Raw genomic sequence first — 21625 nt, forward strand, 5'->3', positions numbered from 1 at the left:
TAGCACGTAGCCGGGCCCGCAGCCGCACTCGAACGTGTCATCGTGTAGTTTCCGGCAAAGTCACACGGACTACCTTCACACCTCCGTAAAGCAATGCCACAACAATGCCTTACCTAAACATCCGTACCGTCTACGCGCCAGTACACAGCTCGGTCCGCAGCTACATATTACGTGTCATCGAGTAGTTCCCGACACAGTCAAACGGACTACCTTCACACCTCCCTGTAGCACAGCTACAACAATGCCTTACCTAAACACTCGTAGCCATCTACGTGTAGCACGTAGCCGGGCCCGCAGCCGCACTCGAACGTGCCATCGTGCAGCTCCCGGCACAGCTGCTCGCACGGACTGCCTTCCCCGCACTTCCCTGCAACAATAAGAGGTCACATTATACACCGCTGGTATTACATATACCTAAGTAATCATAGTACTCTGGTGTTCTGGAGTGGAGACCGCATATCAGCAAGCGCAGTGGGGACGACCTCAAACCCCCAGCGGGTTTGAGGTCGTCCTGAACGACCTTACGACCTTAAGAAGATAGCGGGAAGTGGGTGGATGAGAATGGCGGAGGAACATGTGTGGTGGCGCACTCTTGGAAAGGCCTATGTCCAGCCGTGGATACAAACATGCTGATTGATTGAATGAACTGTACGACTTGTGGCAGAGCATATTGTGTCCGAAACATAGTCGCTAATTACTAGGGACTTAAACACTCTAAACACATTTTGCAAGCGATAGAGAAAACCATGTTACGCGTCCTAATCAGGTATAAGCAAATCCATAGAAGAACTAAAATAATCGACATAGCTCAACGAGTTGCGAAGCTTATGTGGCAATAGACAGGGCACAAGCGACTGGACTTCGAAATCCCAAGATGCTTGAATGTCAAATAGTGACCTTGTACCGAAAAGCAGTGTTGAAAGACTATACCTACAAGTTAAATAAAGAGTCTCCCAATATCAATCATGTTGATAAAAGCAAAGTCTATAGAATCCGTGTGTGTATCCTGTACAAATCTGAAATACTGAGTTCCATTTTGCTGTTTCATAATCTGTAGAAAAAACCATCGAGTTAGTTTAGCGCGCAGTCCGAGGTCGTTTATCATGGAATTATCCGTTTTTTGTGAACGCCGCTTTTGGCTCGAAACCTCGATTCAGGCGTACATATTATCGTAAGTCATTTTATTTAGTTTTTTGGGTCTTTTATACTTGACGCGAATAGAGCAAAATGTATTTTTACCCCCGACCCAAAAAGAGGGGTGTTATAAGTTTGACGTGTGTATCTGTGTATCTGTCTGTGTCATCGTAGCGCCTAAACGAATGACCCGATTTTAATTTAGTTTTTTTGTTTGAAAGGTGGCTTGATCGAGAATATTCTTAGTTATCATCCAAGAAAATTGGTTCAGCCGTTTGAAAGTTATCAGCTTTTTTCTAGTTACTGTAACCTTCACTTGTTGGGGGTGTTATAAATTTTTAATTTACACTTGTTACAAAATCAAATGTATTATATCCTAGAGTAGGTACAATATACCTACCTACCAAAACTATTTTTTGTGAGTTGACTTTAGGTTCAGATTACGCCGCGCGGACTTTAGCTGGAGAGAAAAGGGAAATATTAGCAATGTTAATCGTACCTACTTTTTTATTAAAAAACTTATGTACCATTTGTCCATTCAACAGGATTATAATTACTATAATTTAACTAAACGACGCGCCCCGACGTCAATGGTTCTTTCTGAAAATCCTTTTTTTAGTGGAGGCCTACTTTATAAAGGAAACCTACATGCAAAATCTCAAGTTTTTAGACCCAGCAGTCACAATTTTGTAGAGCGCCTATCTCTTCTGCTTTCGTGCGTCTTATCTTATATCTTCTGTATTACTCATATAATCGAGCACGAATTATATACCGTATGTTATATGTTATATTAACGTACCTAACATGTTTCTAGACCAAAGTTGTCTAGAACTGTAGCACCGAGCACGAATTTTGTACGCCATGTACCTAAATGGATGTAACATCTAGATTCTAGACGAAAGTTTGAACTGTAGTTCATTTTAGCTTAGATTAGTTATGTTATCTCAGTTAGTTTCTCTCTATAAGATTTGTTGTAATACCGGAGGAGCTTTTCTTTACAAGACCGGTCTCCTTGTGCCAGGGTATCATAATGAAAATAATATGAAAAAGCTCTTTATGGAGCTGGTGCTCTGCCATCTTAATCAACTTAATTAAGCCCTGACTTGGGGGAAAGTGTTAAGAGTGGAAATTGTAATTCTTTTTAACCGTAATGGAATCAGCGCGCGAGAATATTTTTCTTCACAATCCCGTCTAAGTTCCAAACAAAATTTTGTGGCTTTAAATTAGGTTTACTTGGAAAGCTATCATGACTTTCCAAGAGTCCTATAACTTTGAAGTATTTTTTAATATTGTTCAGATACAACACAAGTAATAAGCCCTTGACTGCAATCTCACCTGGTGGTAAATGGTCTAAGAAGAAAGCGGGCTAACCTGGAAGGACAGTTTTTATGAAACCCATACCCTTTTGGTTTCTAGACGACATCGTACCGGAACGCTAAATCGCTTCGCGGTCAGCAAACGGGTCAGCGTGATGAACTGTGTCCTCTTTATATTATCTTAGACAGAAGATAAGAAACACAAGAGAGTACAAGTTTAAATTATAAATTTATAACACCCTCGACAAGTGAAGGTTACAGTAACTAGAAAAGACGGCTGAACCGATTTTCTCGGATTATAGCTAAGAACACTCTCGATCAAGCCACCTTTCAAACAAAAAAAACTAAATTAGAATCGGTTCATTAGTTTAGAAGCTACAACGCCACAGACAGATACACACGTGAAACTTATGACACCCCTCTTTTTGGGTCGGGGGTTAAAAACAATTATTCAATAAAACATATTCAAAATACACATCGTAGTTCAATAGGGTACTTTCATAATAGCGCTAGTTATAGGTAGATAGACAGACAATACAAACTGACTCGATAAATTATAATAGGTATTGTAAAAGTGAACTAGAGCTTGGCATAACCACGTGTTGCCGACCCGCCGAGCGCACTGATTTCATTATACTACGCTGCAAGTCATAAGAGATAGCGGGCAAGTGTATACTTGTCTCTTCTATGCAGTTTGTTTATAATTTATATGGAAAAAGGAAAGTAAAGCCTAGTATAACGTATTACGGTCTTCCGAGAGTACAGATTTTATACATCGATGCAAGTTATAGGCGGTAGGGGGCCAGTATTGTTGTATGTAGTTTGTTTTGATTTATGTGGGAAGTACAATGGAGCCTGTTATAATTAAGTGTTTAAGATACGCGAGCGTATCTACCGATTGCGTTACATGTATGTATGTATATAAATGTATATACTTTATTGCACCACGAAACACAAATGACAGATCACACTTAAAAGAAAATTAAAACGACGAACGAGAAACTGCAATTTATTCACACTGCAAGTCATAAACGATAGTGTATGAATTTATATGAGAAAAGTTTAATGCAGCTTGGTAGGACCAGTCTTGCCGATCCACCGAACATAATGATTCTATTATGCTACGATGCAAGTCATAAGCGGTAGCGGGCAAGCATATTCTTGTATGCAGTTTGTTGGTAATATATAAGGGAAGTGCAATGGAGCCTGTTATAACAACTCATTGACGATCCGCCGAGCGTACTGATTTCATTATACTACGTTGCAGGTAATAAGCGTACACGTAAGAGTACTTGCACGAATTCTTCTACAATTATTTGTATAACTCTGAGTTAAACTGTAAAAGTGAAGTGGAGTTTTTTCAATCAGCTGAGCGCACTGCTTTCATTAAACCACGGTACGAACCATAAGCAGACACAGAAAAGTATATTCTTGTTTGAATTCAACCACGTTAGTCTTTATAGACTCTGGGTTTATAATGGAGTGCAATGGAGCCCGGTGAGTATGTGTTGCTGACCCGCCAAGCGCACTGATTTGGTTATAACTACGATACGAGTACAAGTCATAAGCAAAAGCGTGAAAGCATATTCGTATTAATTTTGCCGCTTAGTTATTCGCCATAACTCAAGGTTCACATTGCAGCAAAGATATTTTAATATTATAGTGTTGTAGTGAACTGGCCCATACTAAAAAAAAAAACCACGCAAGACATATACCTAACTGTTTATACTAATCGAATAAAAAACTGAGAGGTACTGGATAGAAGCGAAGCTGTACTCTTTCTAAATCCATACTAATATTATAATAAATGCGAAAGTTTGTCTGTCTGCTACCTTTTCACGGCCCAACTGTTTAACTAATTCTGACAGGTACAGGGTTAGCTTATATCCCGGGGACGGACATAGGCTAGGTACTTTTTATCCCGGATAATTAAAGATTTCCCGCGGGATTCCCAAAGACCCATCCACCTAATATGTATTGTATATACATGTATATATGGTCAGTGGGCAATAATAAGTACTGCCCAGCTAATGAGATACCGCGTTCATTTGTTCGTTTGTTTCACTTTTTGCTATTTAAGTCTGAACCCCAAAAATCTGTTAAAAAGATTAGTTTAAAAATGTGGGGTTTTTGTGATGAGGGCTAAAATAAATTAATTAACAACCAAATTACCAAACTATATATATTATAGAGGGGAAAAAGATTGCAAACGCGTCAGGGCATATTACTGCCCTTATCTGTAACCCAAAGTTCTTTAATGTAACTGAATTAGGCAACATTTATGGTAATTTAGTCTCATTAGGGGAAAAATTCCAACGTTCAGAGAATCACTAAGTAGATAACAAAAGGAATTACATTCACAGAATACATTTATTTGATTTTTGATCCCCTAATGGCGAAGAAAATTTTATTAGGATTGATTTGAAAGTCCGACGAATCTTTGAAGAGGCATACAATAAAATTAGATCCTTTGTACAAGCTTTTATTTAACTTACAATGCTAGTTTCCATTTAGTTTCTTTGTTAGGTTAGATCAATTCAGTTATACCTAGCAAGAAGTGTATTAAGTTTTACCCATTTCCATTTATACTGCTCTGGGGGTTTTCTTTGAAATCAGATGCCCGATGAAATATTACGGCATGCTTTTTTAATAAGATCCATACAATTGTGACGACTTCTATTCTACCACGGTAAGCGTAGTATGCTAGTAGGCAAGTTAACTTGGTTCTGATTGGCTAGTAGGACAGGCAAAGCCATACCGATAGCCTTATGGCTACCCATACGGCCAAAGGTTTGCGTTCTGGTACGATGCCATTAAAGGTTTTGTTTGTTTTCAACTCTTTATTCCACATTAAATAAAATGTACAAAGGCGAACGTAGTACCTTGTAGTGGTTGCCACGTTCACAACCTTCTTTAATCAATCAACAAAACGCTCGAACACGAACCCAAAGCCTGATAACTCACAACGCACGGACTAGATGGCAGCACGGGTAGCTTAATCGGAAGCTCAAGTATAAACACGCAACTTTCAATCGCATTGAAAGAGCGTTTATCAATCTACTTTAGAACCTAGAAGTATCCTCTTCCATTCCAGTTATCCTTTATAGTTTTAGATTGGCATTAGGGGCCGATTCTGTTGTCTTTCTCTAAACTAAATTTAGAGAATCATCTGCATCTTTTTCTTTTTAGTATTGCTAAAAAAGGACGGAACATGAATTTTACATTTAAAGAATCTAAATTTTAGTGCACGCTACAAATTTAAGCAATAGGCTCGGGACTGGCAGCTAAAGTCACGAGGTTCGACAGCTCTAAATTAAATTTATAACTGCCAAATTGTGTCCGTCCTTTTCAGATTACATTAGCAAGAAGAGGATGCGATTACTCTAAAAATTAGGTATGCTCAGAATCTAACCTGTCAGAATCTAACATAACAGAATAAGATGTCATAAAAACAGTGTTTAAAAATCCAAAAACACGGTAGGTAGTAACATCGCTTCGAAGTTACAGGTTATTGTAAATCAATTTCATACAGAAAGATTGTTCTACTTAGGTCATATAACAGGTAGATGTAATAATTAACTTGCACCACACCCCAATATCATGCATGATGTGTCTTTGATGCACCGCGCGCTGTGAACCGCACCTATACCTACTCATACAAGTTATACCTAATCAGTAATCAAAGGTTCATTGTAATAATTAATTTCATTGTTTACTAACGAACATGCAATTTCTATCAAAGGTAGGTTATTTAGAACATTCTTACGAGTAGGGTTTTAAGTATGTACCTAGGTAGGTATTTATTTGACATTTTGGTCTAGATAATAGGCAAACCCGTGCGAATTTGGGTCGAAGCATCTAGTAAATAAATTGAGCTGGCAATATAATTTGTATGAACACAGATTTAGGTACATTGCTGCATATGAATTTCAAATCGATGGAAACGTCGAAAGAAATCATTCTAAAAATAGAAAACTGTGGAGCAGAAAATAAATTATTATTACTCTCAGATTTTCTCCTTTCAATTCGCATGAATGTCTGCCGAAATTATATAAGCCAAGTCCTGAAATCGCTGCTTATTGCCGCTCTATGTGATATTACTGATATTATTACTGGAGGAATCATGAATACAACGTTATACGTTTCCATGAAATATGAATACGCACCGAGGGTTCCGTATTCTTTCTGACATTTTGCACGATAAATCAAAAACTATAATGCATAAAAATTATTAAAAATCTGTTTTAAGCATGTACCTACAAGCAAAGCCCTTTCATATGAATCACTTGGTATAGTTATCTCTCTTTGAAAAATGAAACACATTTTTTTTTTTTGTTTAAGATTTAACTACAAATTTACGGTTTTGGGATTTTTTCCTTTACTTGTGCTATAAGACCTACCTACCTGCCTTTCATGATTCTAGGTCAACGGGAAGTACCCTATAGGCTTTCTTGACAGACACGACGGACGGACGGACGGACGGACAGACAGACAGACAACAAACTTTTGAGGTACAGAACCCTAAAAATAAAAGAGTTCCCTCTTGTCCCGACTGAATAACGGGCCTTTTTTATTTGTAAGCACAATGTTTCGCTTTTACTTGGAACGTTTGTGCTACTTATCCTGATCTAAAAAACTTTTAGGTCAGTGTCTCTGGCTATGCTCTGGCTGTTTTCATCTTCGGCAAGTCAAACTTCAGTGTTAGATTCTTTACTAAATAACTGCTTTACTTACGATTTCTATTGAAATGCTTTAAGAGAATATCAGCAGGAATGCCAGGGGTTGACATGCCGAAGGTTTTAGTGGGTGATTTCCCACCGTAAACAGAAGATTTAACCTATATATTACACATAGCTTCCTTTTTGAGTCATTATTTATCAAAAAATAGCGTAAAGAGCGTAACGAAAAAAGAGAGCTTTGTCAATCCCTTTTGTTATAAAAGCTCATGTCTACAGAAAGTTTACAAGAGGCGCACCGCTAGGATTCACTTTGTGCCGTTCAACCATAAAATCCTTTGCTTCAATACCTTTGCTCAGCGAACGGGGAACTGCGCTTTGCTTATTAATTATAGAGCTTGGTTGAAACGAAGGCTCGCACGTGCGAACTTCGAATGGGATATAGACCAACTACTGGCTTCGTTCGGGTTGAATTTATGGCTTGTTCTGTTTGTCCAACCGAAAATTACCTTAAGGTCAGTTTTCCCCACCATTTTTTAAATGCCCTTCGAATCAAATGTGAATAGGAATCTTCCAGGCAAGCACACTCCATCTTAAGCTGCATCATCACTTATCAGCAGGTCTGATTGCAAGAAGTCAAGAAAATTAAAAATAAAGATAGTACTCAAATAGGTACTCCTAATTCGTCCATCCATCCCGGCGAATTTGTATATTATTTTATAGTTAGGAGTGGATAAATGGACACACATTTTCGACTATCATGAAGTTTTGGCCGGATAATATGAAATGAATAAGTCAGATTTTAGACACCACTTACATAATAGGAGATTTTTAAGCGACGCTTTTTATCACTATCAACTGGTAGATGTCCATTGCTGGGTATAGGTATCTTGTAGGGACGGGCGTCGAGTTATAAACAGTAATCAAAGTTAAGAAAGTAAGAAAGAAAGAAAAAAACGTTTATTTTTGTAAGCTGTGTCACACATTACCAGTTATACCTTAGGGTTAGGTTATCCCGGTGCCTCTAATACTTGAGCATTAAAAGTCAAAAGACCTCAAGCAGAACAAGCACTGGAATAAACTGTGTTATATTGTGTGGCATAGCCCGAAAAAAGGTCATCTAGGTCATTTTTATGCCGTGAAACCAAGTGGTTCCTACGAAACCCCCGTAGGTTTCAAATACTTGGTCTACGTCGCAGGCTAAAGCTATTCCATAAGGGTAGCTATAAAAAGGGGTGCGCAATTTAATGTGAAAAGCTTTACATAATATAATGTAGGTAAGTGCTTAAAGTTGAGAAGGTCCTTTGATAGGACTTTATGTAGAGAAACTCTTTGTTGCTGAATTTCAAAGAAAACTCCTCGTTTTAAATTTAATTACAAGTCCGAGTCAATACCTCGGACAGGGCGAACTTTGAGAAAGTAGTTTTAGTTCAGTTTTCGTGTTTTTTAAAATACCTTTTTTGAAGTTTCGAGCTAATTAAATTTGGAAGTTTTTTCGCTTTCTTTTTGAGGCTCTACTTAGTATAAATTGAAAACTCTGAAAAGATTTTTTAATTTTTTAATAAGTACCTTTTTCCTTTGATGTGATTTTTTAAATGAAAAATTGGCCCAATAAACTCATCATTTTAGATATTATAAGTTTTCTAGTGGCAGTGGAAGTGGGCAGGCCATGCCTGTCGTAGAGGCGATGGCCGTTGGAGCCGGAAAGTCCTTGAGTGGAGACCGCGTTTAAGCAAACGTAGTGTGGGACGCCCTCCAGCACGATGGACCGACTATATAAAGTGGCTGGCGGGAAGTGGCTGGATGAGGAAGGCTGAGGACCGGGTGTGGTGGCGCTCTATAGGGAAGGCCTATGTCCAACAGTGGACGTCCACAGGCTGATGATGATGAAGTTTTCTAGGACCGGGAATATTAAAAACTAATTTTGTTGCTAATGTCGGTGTAAAATAGTGTGTAGAAAGTAATCCTCTGTTCAATTTCATAGCTTCGTTAATGACGGTAAAATGTGATATGATGCCATTTTGCAATAAGCTGGGATTTATTTATTCCTGATGGTAAGTGATGATACTGTGCAAGGTGGAAGCGGATTAACCTGGAAGGGGTATGGCAGTTTTCATTAAACCCATACCCCTTATCGGTTTCTACACGGCATCGTGCCGGAACGGTTAATCGCTTGGCAGCACGGCTTTGTTGGTAGGGTGGTAACTAGCCATAGACGTAACCTCCCACCAGCCAAAATACGAATTTTAAATAACAATGCTACTATCGTTGTAGTAAATATCACACTAGAAAATCACTGGCGATTTAAACATAGTGGACTGTACTTCCTGCACTAAAGAAATCTCGTTCTAATCCTCTTTAGAATATTTTAGAATACCTGAAGGCTTAAAAAGGATAGCGTCTATCTAAACGACTGCATTTCTCGACATCAAAAGGATTCTTACAGGATAAACGGAGCAGAATAATAATCTAAGCGGATAAAATACGAATAGAAAAGGAAATTCCTAAATAGGGGATGGGCCATTTTGAACATTGAGTATAAACATTGAGTGTATTTTGCCGGACAGCTCGTGATGTTCCAGCGAAAAGAACAAGAGGGTAGTTCGCTACTGCCCATGACAGTTCGAACTTCGTCTCTCGCAGCACTGCAGTCCCGTCGTGACCACGACCCATGCAACTAGATAGATAGATAGATAGATGGAAGTCTTTATTGCACACAAAAACACATGTAAAGGAACACAACACAGAAAGAAGAAAACAGAAAAAACAATTGTGTGCAAAGGCGGCCTTATTGTTTAGAGTAATCTCTGCTGAAAGGAGAAGCTAATGTTGGATAGTACCAAGTCGCAAAGAATTATTCGAATTATTCGAAATGACTTATATATACCTAAATTAATTAGGTCGAAATATCGACAAATAAAGTCAGCAAATTAATCGTGGTATTAATGGTGTTATCTGCAATATAATATTTCGCTAAACCACGAAATGAGCTTAAAATCATTGAGTATAAACATGGAATAAGAGAACAAATAGAAAGAGCAGGGGTCAAAAATTGATCCAGTGTCAATTTACTGAGTGACTCTGTAATGACTAACTACTGACAACTCAACTGACTTTCACGGTGGAGCAATGCTGCGTTTATGAATTAAAAATCTGCCTTTTCAAACTCGCAAGATTACCTATACTAACTTCCAATAGTCCCAAGGAAAAGAAAATCAACTCGACGTACCACGATTAATTTATTTCAGTTTTATTTATAAGGGAAAACTCATAGTTACGGAAAACAGATATAAGTACTGAAGAAAATAATAATCTAAATTGTGCAAAGGAAGATGCTTTTAAAATACCACAATATTTCGTTCTTGATTATTATGAGCGACATCAATAAATAATTGCCACGAGAATAGCTACTCCTCTGGAAATATTGAAATAAGTATGTCGGCGCGCGGCGCTGGCGGCTGATATCAGATAGCACCTTGCCCAATTCATGGGAATGCTTTGCTTATGTTAGCGCGTTTAACTTGTCGCGAAGCAAAGTACAAAGAGATCATTGTTTTCATTATGAGCGAAGGTGACGTGGTTACCATGCCATCGAACGTGGCCTGGGGTCGGTTTGTTTATCTAATGGGAAAGCTTACATTACAAGCTGAGAGAATGAAGCTCGCAGTCAAATTCTGACCTCTATACCGAATGAGCGCGACCCGCGGACTCGTTATTCGCTCTATTAATTAAACTTAATAAAATCATGACAAAGACTTCTAAACGCAGATTATAACGTGGCCATTTGATTAAAAACGTAGTGACTAGTGATTAGTGAACGATATCGTTAAATAAGACTCTTTAGTGGTTTCATTACACCTAGTTATTGTATTAGCCTCGCGCGTTTCCTTTGCCCACAAAAGATAGACGAACTAAGCTAGAACCTAGCCTTCTTGATGCCGATCGTGAGCCGCTCGCTCCGACAAGTATAATAAGAATCGAACATGGAAATGGTTTCCCAACGAGTCAGCAGCACCACTACAAAAATATATTACCTACAGAAATAGAATTCCCAACCTCAGTGGAAACAGATCTGCCAAGAATATTCCAATATTTTACTCTTGCACAAACTAAGTATTTTTGTTTTGTATGAGAAAATAATATGGTGTATTCTTGTTTCTGGTTTAGCATTGCTATTCTGTACCTGTGTAGGTAGGTACTAACGCTTATTTGCGAGTACCTAGCACATAGTGGTTACATACCTTCTTTTTGGTACCTAGATTTAATTTCGGGGACTGGACGTCGAAACATTCCCTCCATTGGGCAATATTATAACAAAATTACGTTCGCTTTATTCACGCTTTACCAGCTATAATTTATTGTCAGTAATTCGTTTTAGTTATAACACAATTTTTCCTATTCTGCATTAATCTCAAAACTTCAAGCTCGCTTCGCTCGGACTTAAGTTGATTTGAGATTCACATTTCGGACATATTATTATAGTGAAGTCAGCTTATATTTTTTTCGTAGCTCTTTAGTTATGAAGGCCCATAATATCCTACCTCATAATAGAGATGCAAAAAATCCGGAGAGTCCCAAAATAGGATCTCACAACGCCAATAAAACTGACCCTGGGCCGCCCTGTGACGACAAATTCATAAAAGTGAGAGTTTTACAGAAAAATACAGATCTTTTTCATATGCGAATATCCGAAGCAATAATAAAGATGGTATTTTGATGATAAAAGTCTTTGAATTCCCATCGCTTTTGAATTACTCGTACTTCCATTAATTCGCTCGTTCCACTTCCATGATGTCTATAGATTACGGTTATGAAATTTCTTTGGCATCAACCGACGTGTTTTGGGCAATTTCCTTATTAATATTCATATTTTAAATAAGGCAGACTGTCTAAAGCTCATTATACACTTGTACAGGGGAGGAGTCGAGGCGAGGTCTATGCACAGTCTATATAACTCTATAATCTATAAATAAAATCTTTAAAATACTAAAACTTCTGGTGCGAAAGGAAAATAGTTACGGACGGACAGAAGTAACGCGGACTCGAACGCGAATGACCGCCAAACAGAACAGCTGTTTTACGGCCGCCATCTTTTATCGAGCTGTTTTAAAGCACCAAGTAGGTAGTGCCACAGATAAACAACACATTATTTCGCATTTCACAAACGCATTATTTTAAGCACCCGTACCTAAGTGTTTTTGTTTTCCAGATTTAAAAGTTAGTCTTTTAAATTAGACGCTTATTACATATTTTTAAACCATTTCGTCGTGGTGATTTCTCAAAAATATTTCTCCTTTCATAAATCAAGCAATTTTCGCAAGAAACTCACAAAGTGATGAAACATTCAAATAGGTACTTTTACACTAATTAGTTTCTTTTTGATTTTACAATTGTTTCTCGAGCTCTGTTGAGGCCATAACATAAAATAAATAAGTAGGTATCTAAGGGACCTACTTATTTTTTAAATAAGACGTCTAGCAACCGCCCGCGGCTTTGATTCCGTGGGAGTTTCGAAAAATCCAAACTTATACACACTTTACATTTTAAAGGGCACGAATATAATGTAAATAACAAATGCATACCACGATTAATAATAATGATGATTTTGAATTATCATATTTTGACCCAGTTACGTGAGTCGTAGTCATAAATAGGAAAGTTTATGGGTTTGTCCTTCAATCACGCTGTAACGGTCCAACAGATCGATGTGACTGACCATCTTATCGTGGTATGTAGTATGTATCTACCCGTTATAATAACATTATATTATGTCGTTAACAGGGCTCTCTCCGTCACTTACTCCATACAATCGTAGTTCCAATTTCATGTGAATATTAAGCAACCAAAGTCCATGAAATTTTGCAGACATATTCTAGAAACTAATATCTGTGCATGTGGTGTTTTAGATTTTTCTAAAAATAATGTAGTTTTAAAATTACAGGGGCTCAAAGATTTGTATGTGAATTTTTAAGACCGCGTAACTTTGAAACCGAATATTTTAACAGAAATCTGGAACACCACAAGCATAGATATTAGTTTCTAGAATATGTCTGCAAAATTTCATGGACTTCGGTTGCTTAATATTCAAATGAAATCGGAACTACGTTTGTATGGAGCGAGTGACGCAGAGACCACTCTTAAACCACAAAATAGGTCTAAAACCATTAGTTAAAGAGGACGTCTTTAGTTCATGTTCAAGCTTGCTATGTAATAGGGTAATCTGATCAATCCTGTTAGATTTCCGTTTATCGAAATAACTGAAGGCAATGTCTGTCAGCGCCAACAATCTCGGTCATACTCGTAAAGCACTCACAACTCAGAAATGCTCGAGACAAGCATGAGAGGTTTCGCCTTTCACGGGCCATCGCTCGCAAGCGATGGCCTTTGATTAGTTCATAGACAGGCAATCCGGCTATTGGTGTCCATTTCGAACTGTTGATTTATGTGCAGGCCAGCCAATACAAATCAGCTCCTCTTCCGCATAGAATATCTCCATTTATTTAAAAAAACCGGCCAAGTGCGAGTCAGACTCGCGCACTGAGGGTTCCGTACTCGGGTATTTTTTCCAACATTTTGCACGATAAATCAAAAACTATTATATACTAGCTGTGCCCGCGACTTTGTTCGCGTGGAATAGTGACTTTTCGCGCTTTATATAGCCACGGACGCTCAGGCGCGAGGCGCCGTGATTCTTTAAATTGACATAACTTTTTTATTTATGAACCGATTGACATGAAATAAACACTAAATCCTAAGTGAAGCTTACTACAATATATTAGTGAAAACCGTATCTAAATCGAATAAGCCGTTTCTGAGATTAGCGTGCACAAACACACAGACAAACAGACAAACAGACAAACAGACAAACAGACAAAAAAAAAATTAATTACAATTTCGGGTTCGGCATCGATATAATAACAACCCCTGCTACTTTTTTTTTATATATTTCCATTGTACAGACACCACTTTTCTACAATTTTATTATATGTATAGATAAAAAAAAAAATCTGTTTTAGGATGTACCTACGGGTAAAGCCCTTTCATATGATACCCCACTTGGTATAGTCATCTTATTTTGAAAATTGAAACATATTTTTTTTTAAATGATGTAACCACAAATTCGGGTTTCTGATTTATTCCTGTACTTGTGCTATAAGACCTTCCTTCCTACCAAATTTCATGATTCTAGGTCAACGGGAAGTACCCAATAGGTTTCTTGACAGACTCGACGGACGGACGGACGGACGGACGGACACACAGACAGTCAGACAGATAGACAGACAACAAAGTGATCCTATAAGGGTTCCGTTTTTCCTTTTGAGGAACGGAACCCTAAAAAACAACACTGTAGGTAGTCTTCAATAGGAATAGGAAAAAGCTATAATATACTACCTGTGGTACTACTATAGAAATTCTAGGGCAATCTATTCTTGTTTACTTATCTATTGTCTCTCCAAGACGCAGTGAGCTCATTTTAAAATACGTCGATGCTGTCTCAACAATTCAAATAGCGAGAGCCAGAGAGGTGTTCTAGCCTAGAGGTGACAATATCCTGCAACAATAGCCCGAAACAACTGCAGATGATAATACTAGCTTCGATAGATCTTTAGATACTACAATAAATCGTAGAAGTTACTGCAATATTTTTGTAATTGGCTAAATAGTATTTGTGTTACAACATTCGTGCCTGTTAGCCAGTGAGAGTAACAGTGAGAGAGTCATCCAATCAAAGGTAATAATGATCATCATTGTAGCTGTCAGTCAAACTAATTTATCATGCTGGAAGAATCATTGGTTTTACTCTTTTTGTCAAAAACATTGCTTCTTTAGTACTTTAAGATGCAACGGATGATAATTTCACTTTGAAAAAATTGTACCAGAAAACTTTTATTAGTCCTGTAAACTTTTAACTGGGTGGATTCACTTTTTTGACGCATAAATTTACCTAACAACGTTGTTAAATAACTTAATGACAGGTTACAGATACTTATATTGATTTATTATTAGTATTGGCCGTAGATGGTACAGCTGCACTGCATAAAGATTCAAAAATTCAAAACTCAAAATATTTTTATTCAATAAAATTTTTACAAGTGCTTTTGAATCAAAGCACTATGGTGGATTAATAATAATACTGCGACGAACTTTTATTTCCCTAGAGGCCCTAAGGGGTCTAACGTACGAGGTCTACAGCTCTATGGACTATAACTCAGTGGCAAAAGCCAAGACATCGGTCGCGTGCACTCGTAGAGTCAGCAATACAAATTGCAACAACATTTCAGTACCTATTCAAATGCGCTGTAATAAGATGTTTGCTTTTCCGCGTTCTCTTCAGCTTTTATTCATCATTCCGTTATTCGTTATAATAAGGTGCATGAGACGGGTCTGCCCGCGAAATCCAAATTTAATTTGGTTTTTCGCAATTTGTAAATCAATACGACAACGTAGGCTTATGGCATTCTAATTCCGACAATGGCAGTATCATCTTCACAGGATTACATAAAAATCTTTACTTGGAAGTGTTCAGAAAGAGCTTGGAAGAAATTCTAGTCTGTTTTCAAAGTAGATAACTATACCTACCAAGTGGGCTATCATAATATCAAAGGGCTTTATATTCTGTACATTCTAAAACAGATTTTGTTTATTAGTATGCTTAATAGTTTTTGATTTATCGTGTAAAATGTCGAAAAAAATACTCGAGTCCGACTCGCACTTGACCGGTTTTTTGGGATGGGGACTCCCAAATGGAAGTACGACATTTGTGTAGGCCACGCGGAAGAAGTCGAGGGCATAAGCAAGTCTATACCTAGAAGAGATCAGTCAACAGTCGGATTACTGTTAGAATAGTGAAATGTACCCCGTTGATGTTTTCATTTGCAAACGCGAGGTAAACCGGTGAAGCTCTTAGTGCGATTTGAATTCTAAGCAGTTCCGAACTAAGTTATGCACATTTCTAACTAACACTCCCTTAACGCATTCAAAACAGAATAATATTATTTTGAATGATTTCAAACAGCAAACTTAATCCTGATTAAAGTAATCCTTACTTAATATTATAAATGCGAAAGTAACTCTGTCTGTCTGTGTGTTACGCAATTACGCCTGAACTACTGAACCGATTTAAATGAAAGGTACAGATATAGTCTAGAGCCTTAAAAAGGACACAGATTACTTTTTGATTCGAAAAAAGGGATGAAAGGGGTTGAAATAGGGGATGAAAATTTGTATGGGAAGGCTATGTCCGTCTCCGGGGTGTAAGCTAACTCGGTAGCTTTGATCAAAATCGGTTAAATTGGTGGGCCGTGAAAATCTAGCAGACCGACAGACAGATAGAAAGACAGACAGGCAGACAGACACATTTTCGCAATTATAATATTAATAGAAATATAAAAAGTTAGAAGTTAATATGCGTAGCATCGAACCGCAGACTCCATGAATAGGAGACCAAAGTCTTAAACACTAGGCTATTAGGTACATCCGTCGATTTATGTACCTATAATCAAAGGTTGCTTGGTGGAGTTTGCTCTGAGCAATAAGGCCGCCTTTGCATACAATTGTTTTTAGTTTTTACTTTCTTTGTTTTGTCTTAGATATTTCATGTTTTGTGTGCAATAAAGTTTTCTTTCTATCTATCGTATACGTAGATATAGTTAACAATTAGCACCCCATCCCTATAGGTACCTATGTTCGAGAAATTAAATGGAATAATGTTGTACCTGAACGTCGGTGAAATTATTATTAATGTCCTGCATAATTAGGGTTCGGGGTAACGGATAATTTATGTTCATGTATAATGAATAATTCTTTGTTTTGAGTTACGAGTGGAAAAGGCACGGTCCGAAAATAGTATTAGAGCTTTCAGTGAACCCTTGCAATGCGGCTGGGAACCGCTAGATTGCAAGACCTAAGTAAGTAATGTAAGACCTAACAGATAAACGTCCACCGCTTGACGTTTATCTGTTGATAATGATGAATGCGCACGTAATCCATATCCATACTAATCTGTCTGTCTGTCTGTCTGTCTGCTACCTTTTCACGGCGCAACAGTGTAACCGATTCTGACATTTGGTACAGTACAGGGTTAGCTTATATCCCGGGGACGGACATAGGCTACTTTTTATTCCGGAAAATCAAAAAGTTCCTAATGCCTAAAGACCCATCCACTTAACCCATTTGTATGGGTTCGGAATTAGCTTGCGTCCTTGTAATCGAAGTAGGTAACTTTTACCTCGGAAAATCAAACAGTTCCCACGGGATCTATTAAATCTAAATCCACGCGGACGAAGTCGCGGGCATCCTCTAGTTAAACATACATTCAGAAGATTAATTCGATATAGCCAAAACAGACAAAGTTGTATGTCTGCCCTCGCGCCATACTAAACATGTAGAAAAAGCAATCAACTAAGCATCCTCAGGAGATTAGGCTCGACAGAGATGTTGGGGCCAGCACTAACCCCAAAAATCAGTTAAGTGCGAATCGGACTCGCACACGAAGGGTTCCGTACGTGCAAACGTGAGCTGGCCGATATATTATATAGCGGCAATAGAAATACACATTCTGTTAAAATTTTAACTCTGTACCTGTTATGGTTCACGAGATACAGCCCGCTGACATATAGACTGACGGACGGACCGACCAACAGCTAAGGCTTAGTAATAGGATCCCGTTGGCACCGTTCGGGTACGGAACCCTAAAAAGCATTTATTTACGTACCTACGGACAGACAGTAGGTACTTAAAGACACCGCCCTACCAGAGAATAATATTATAGGCCCTACGTCAGACCATGGCCCATTTTGTAGACCCGTCCCCATCCCTTCCACGAACATGTCATGTAACGTAGTTCATGTAATTAATGAATGGTCGAACCAGGTGTTCAATTTCCTTAAACTTCCTGTAAGAATGTTACTGGGGACGCGCCCTATTTTCTTGGAAGTTGTAAGTAATTTTATGTCACAGATAAAACGGCCTGTTCACACAACGTTTTAGTAGATCCGCCCTCCCATATCTTTATCCTTTTTATCATTCGATCGTTCATAGCCTGTCCTTTGAGAAAAATGGGCCATCGTAGGTACCTATTATTTGATGACTATCATTTGATAAGAGATACCTAGAGAGATACTCAAAAAAAATTTATGACGACCAAGACAGTAATTTTTGTAAAAACAGTTTTTTGTCGATAATTAATAAAAAGTTTTTATATTCTTGGGAATCGAACCCGCACTTGTCGTACTTTTCATTTTCCTATGGAAAAGTACGAGTACTTGCTGTCATAGTGACAGTCGGGAGAGAGCAATGATTAGGTAAAGGCAGAGATTGTCAAAGTTTTTACTATCAAAACATCGGTAACTACATGCTAGTATTAATATTAAGTAAAAAAAAAATTATTGAAAATATTACAATTAAACTTAAAGCTTATTTAATTACTACATATATAAATTAATTATCAAAATTAAATAATAAATAATCAAATAGATACTGGACTATATTTAATATTGTTTTAATCTAACCAAATTAATCTTCTGAAACCCTATTGAATTTTCGGGTTTAATATAATTCGAGTGAAATATTTATTGAAAGTCTCACAGCTTTTCTGGATTACATGAGGTAACACTTATGGCTGCGACTTTGTTCACGTGGACTACACAAATTTCAAACCCCTATTTAACCTCTTTAGGGTTGAATTTTATATCCGCTGCCTTTATTGTTATTTTACTCAGTTGGTAACGCTGAAAATAAATCAAAGAATGGTATCAGCAGGGTATTTTTACAGAGAGTGTCGCAAAAATAAAAGGAAATTGTCTTTTCGAGATCGATAAGTAACTTAGTCTTAATAGAAACCTATTATTATGAAAGATCACCCACGGGCGTTGCGAATGGATCTTTTATGAGATCGTAAATGGCCTGAAGCATATTTTTTTATTAAATATGTATTCGTTATGGACGCTACAGCGGTGTCCCTTTGTCGCGTAATACGATTAAAAGTACATATAAAATCCGAAAACTTTTATGTTCTTTGTTTGTTGAAATTTGAACCAAAAGAAGTGGAAAATAAAATGAAACAGGCTTTGATGTAGGTAAAAAAGATTTATATTTTTTAGCACTTTTCATTCTTGGTATATTATTATATTACAAACTTATCAAGCATTATCAATGCTCAAAGATCTCGATTTTATATATTTTACTCATAGTAATCCATACTAATATTATAAATGCGAAAGTGTGTCTGTCTGTCTGTATGCTACCTTTTCACGGCCCAACAGTTTAACCGATTTTGAAGTACAGAGTTAACTTATATCCCAGGGATAGTCATAGGCTACTTTTTATCCCGGAAAATCAAAGGTTCCCACGGGATTCCTAAATACCCATCCGCTTAACCGATTTGCATGAAATTTGCATCCGAGGTAGCTTGCATCCCTGCAATTGACCTAGGAAACTTTTATCCCGGCAAAAACAAATATTTCCCATGAGATCTTTAAAAACCAAAATCCACGCGGACGAAGTCGCGGGCATCCTCTAGTATTTTTATAATGAGTAAGACCTACCACTACCACGCTACTACAGGGTAGTTAAGAGGTTTTCCTTCACAGGTCATCACGCGTACAAAATCAATTTATTAAGGACATATACTTAAGTCTAATGATCTCTAGACGGTAAATAACAGATACACTCAAAAATCAATAGTTCCTTTTCTCACATTGCCTCGGCATTTTCATTTAAGCCGTTTGTGGTGATTCACCAACATTGACTCAAGTTTTAATTGGAGAATGGCCGAATATAGACTTCTTGTTTTCTCTTCGGAGAGCACGTGGTATGGATGAAGAATTTGTTGTGGACTCTTCTTAGACCTGGACGCGTTTGGAACCCTCGTAGCTTTAGTTTTATGTTTACGTAATCAATACATTATCATCACAATATTTGTACACATTACATCAATATATTACAAATTGATAATCAATAAATGCTTTTTTTAAATTTCCTTATGGGCAAATGCTTGACCTAGATCACACCGGATCGAAAGTGATGATGTGGCATAAGATGGGACGCGTTTACCTAGAAGATGCCTATTCACTCTTGTTTTAAAGATACCCGGATTTGAGTTTAAATTACACATAACGATTACGATGCTGAGAGAGAGTGTCTTGGGTAAGCTATTTACCTTGAAATGCCGCCTCAAAGAGCGCGGGGTCGTTGGTGGGAGCGCGCGACGAGGCCGCCGCCAACAGCGCGGCGAGCGCGAGCGCGACGCGCGTCATCTCACGCCATGCCATCGCCCATGCTCCGGGTGGCACGACCCTCTGTAATAGAAAAGCAAACACTGTAGCTAGTGCCAACTGTCACTCCAAGCGTGGATCCAACGTTGTGGGCACGATGGGCATGCCTACAACCCTAATAGACTTGTAACGTTACACTTTCACGGTCTATCATATCAAAATCTGTTCAGACATTCAAAAGTTATGGGAGGAATAAAGAAACTCACACACCTAATAATATTATATTATGAACCCTGAAAACATTTCACTCCGTTTTTTGGGCAGGTGTGTAACAAGATGAAGTTACAGCAATGACAAGTTAAGACAGTAGGTTACAGCTGTTGGCATCAGGTACTACCTGGATTTGATAAGTGGTATGGAGGATAAGTATCTGCGCATAGGCAGATATGTTTTTCATGGATAACGAAAGTTGACTGACGCACCAATTACAGTACGCCCCTGCTACTGCTTCTCACCTTGAATCAATGGATTATCATTGCACGGGCTCAAGGTCCGAGTTCTATCGTTCTATATGTTATTATCCAAATACAAATATGTACTAAGTAAGTATGTGATATAGGCCCTAGACCTAGGTAGACTGGGATTTAGAATGCTGTTGGTTCAGAGCTTCCCTTTATATTAGTATCTGTAGACTCTAGAGAAGGAACAGGGAAAGGTATTTTGAAATTTCCATAGGAGCCAAGGTACTGGTCGTCGCTAGTTTTTACTGCTTAATATGTTTCGAATTGTAGTGTGCGTTGGGGAGTAATACAAACACCCGCCTGTTATTGACTAAAAATACGAACAAATCAAAATTTTAGGTAAAAAGGTAACTAGTTAGGTAGTTAAGTAATTTTCTTTCTTGTTTTACGAAATTGTCTGTTAAGAATAATTTGCACCCCTCCTTCATTATGAACATTCGTTTGTTCTTAAATTCACAAAAGAATCTTCCAATGAAAGAAAATCCTTTCCTAGAACCATTTCTCATTGCAACATAACTCGCAAGACTTATTTCCTTAGTCTTTTCTACTTTCCCGCTACGAATGAAATTCTGAACGCTATAACGTACAGGCAAGGTTCGTCCGACCCTTTACTTAAATCGTGTGGATCGAGTTCAGTTACATTTTATTTTGTTCGACGATTGCCCGGCGTACGTGACGTCTTGCATTTGATGTGGCATTGGATCGTAATGCTCTTTAGACGAGAGTTTATTGCGAAAATACTTACAGCTCATGTATATTTTTAT

The 21625-nt window shown here is 37.9% G+C and overlaps 1 protein-coding gene across 2 annotated transcripts in view; it reads right to left on the reverse strand.

The window, feature by feature from the left end:
* The window catches only part of LOC123865443, a 126737-nt gene that overhangs the window by 39280 nt on the left and 65832 nt on the right, over positions 1-21625 (reverse strand). For both annotated transcript variants that reach the window (XM_045906466.1, XM_045906467.1), the window contains 2 exons: positions 20286-20424; positions 251-367 (listed from right to left, as the gene is read on the reverse strand). In XM_045906466.1, the coding sequence (XP_045762422.1) occupies positions 251-367; positions 20286-20397 (229 nt within the window). In that variant the 5' untranslated portion in view covers positions 20398-20424. The remainder of the gene's footprint in view (positions 1-250; positions 368-20285; positions 20425-21625) is intronic.

Source organism: Maniola jurtina, chromosome 5 (assembly GCF_905333055.1).
Source record: "Maniola jurtina chromosome 5, ilManJurt1.1, whole genome shotgun sequence".
NCBI lineage: Eukaryota > Metazoa > Arthropoda > Insecta > Lepidoptera > Nymphalidae > Maniola > Maniola jurtina.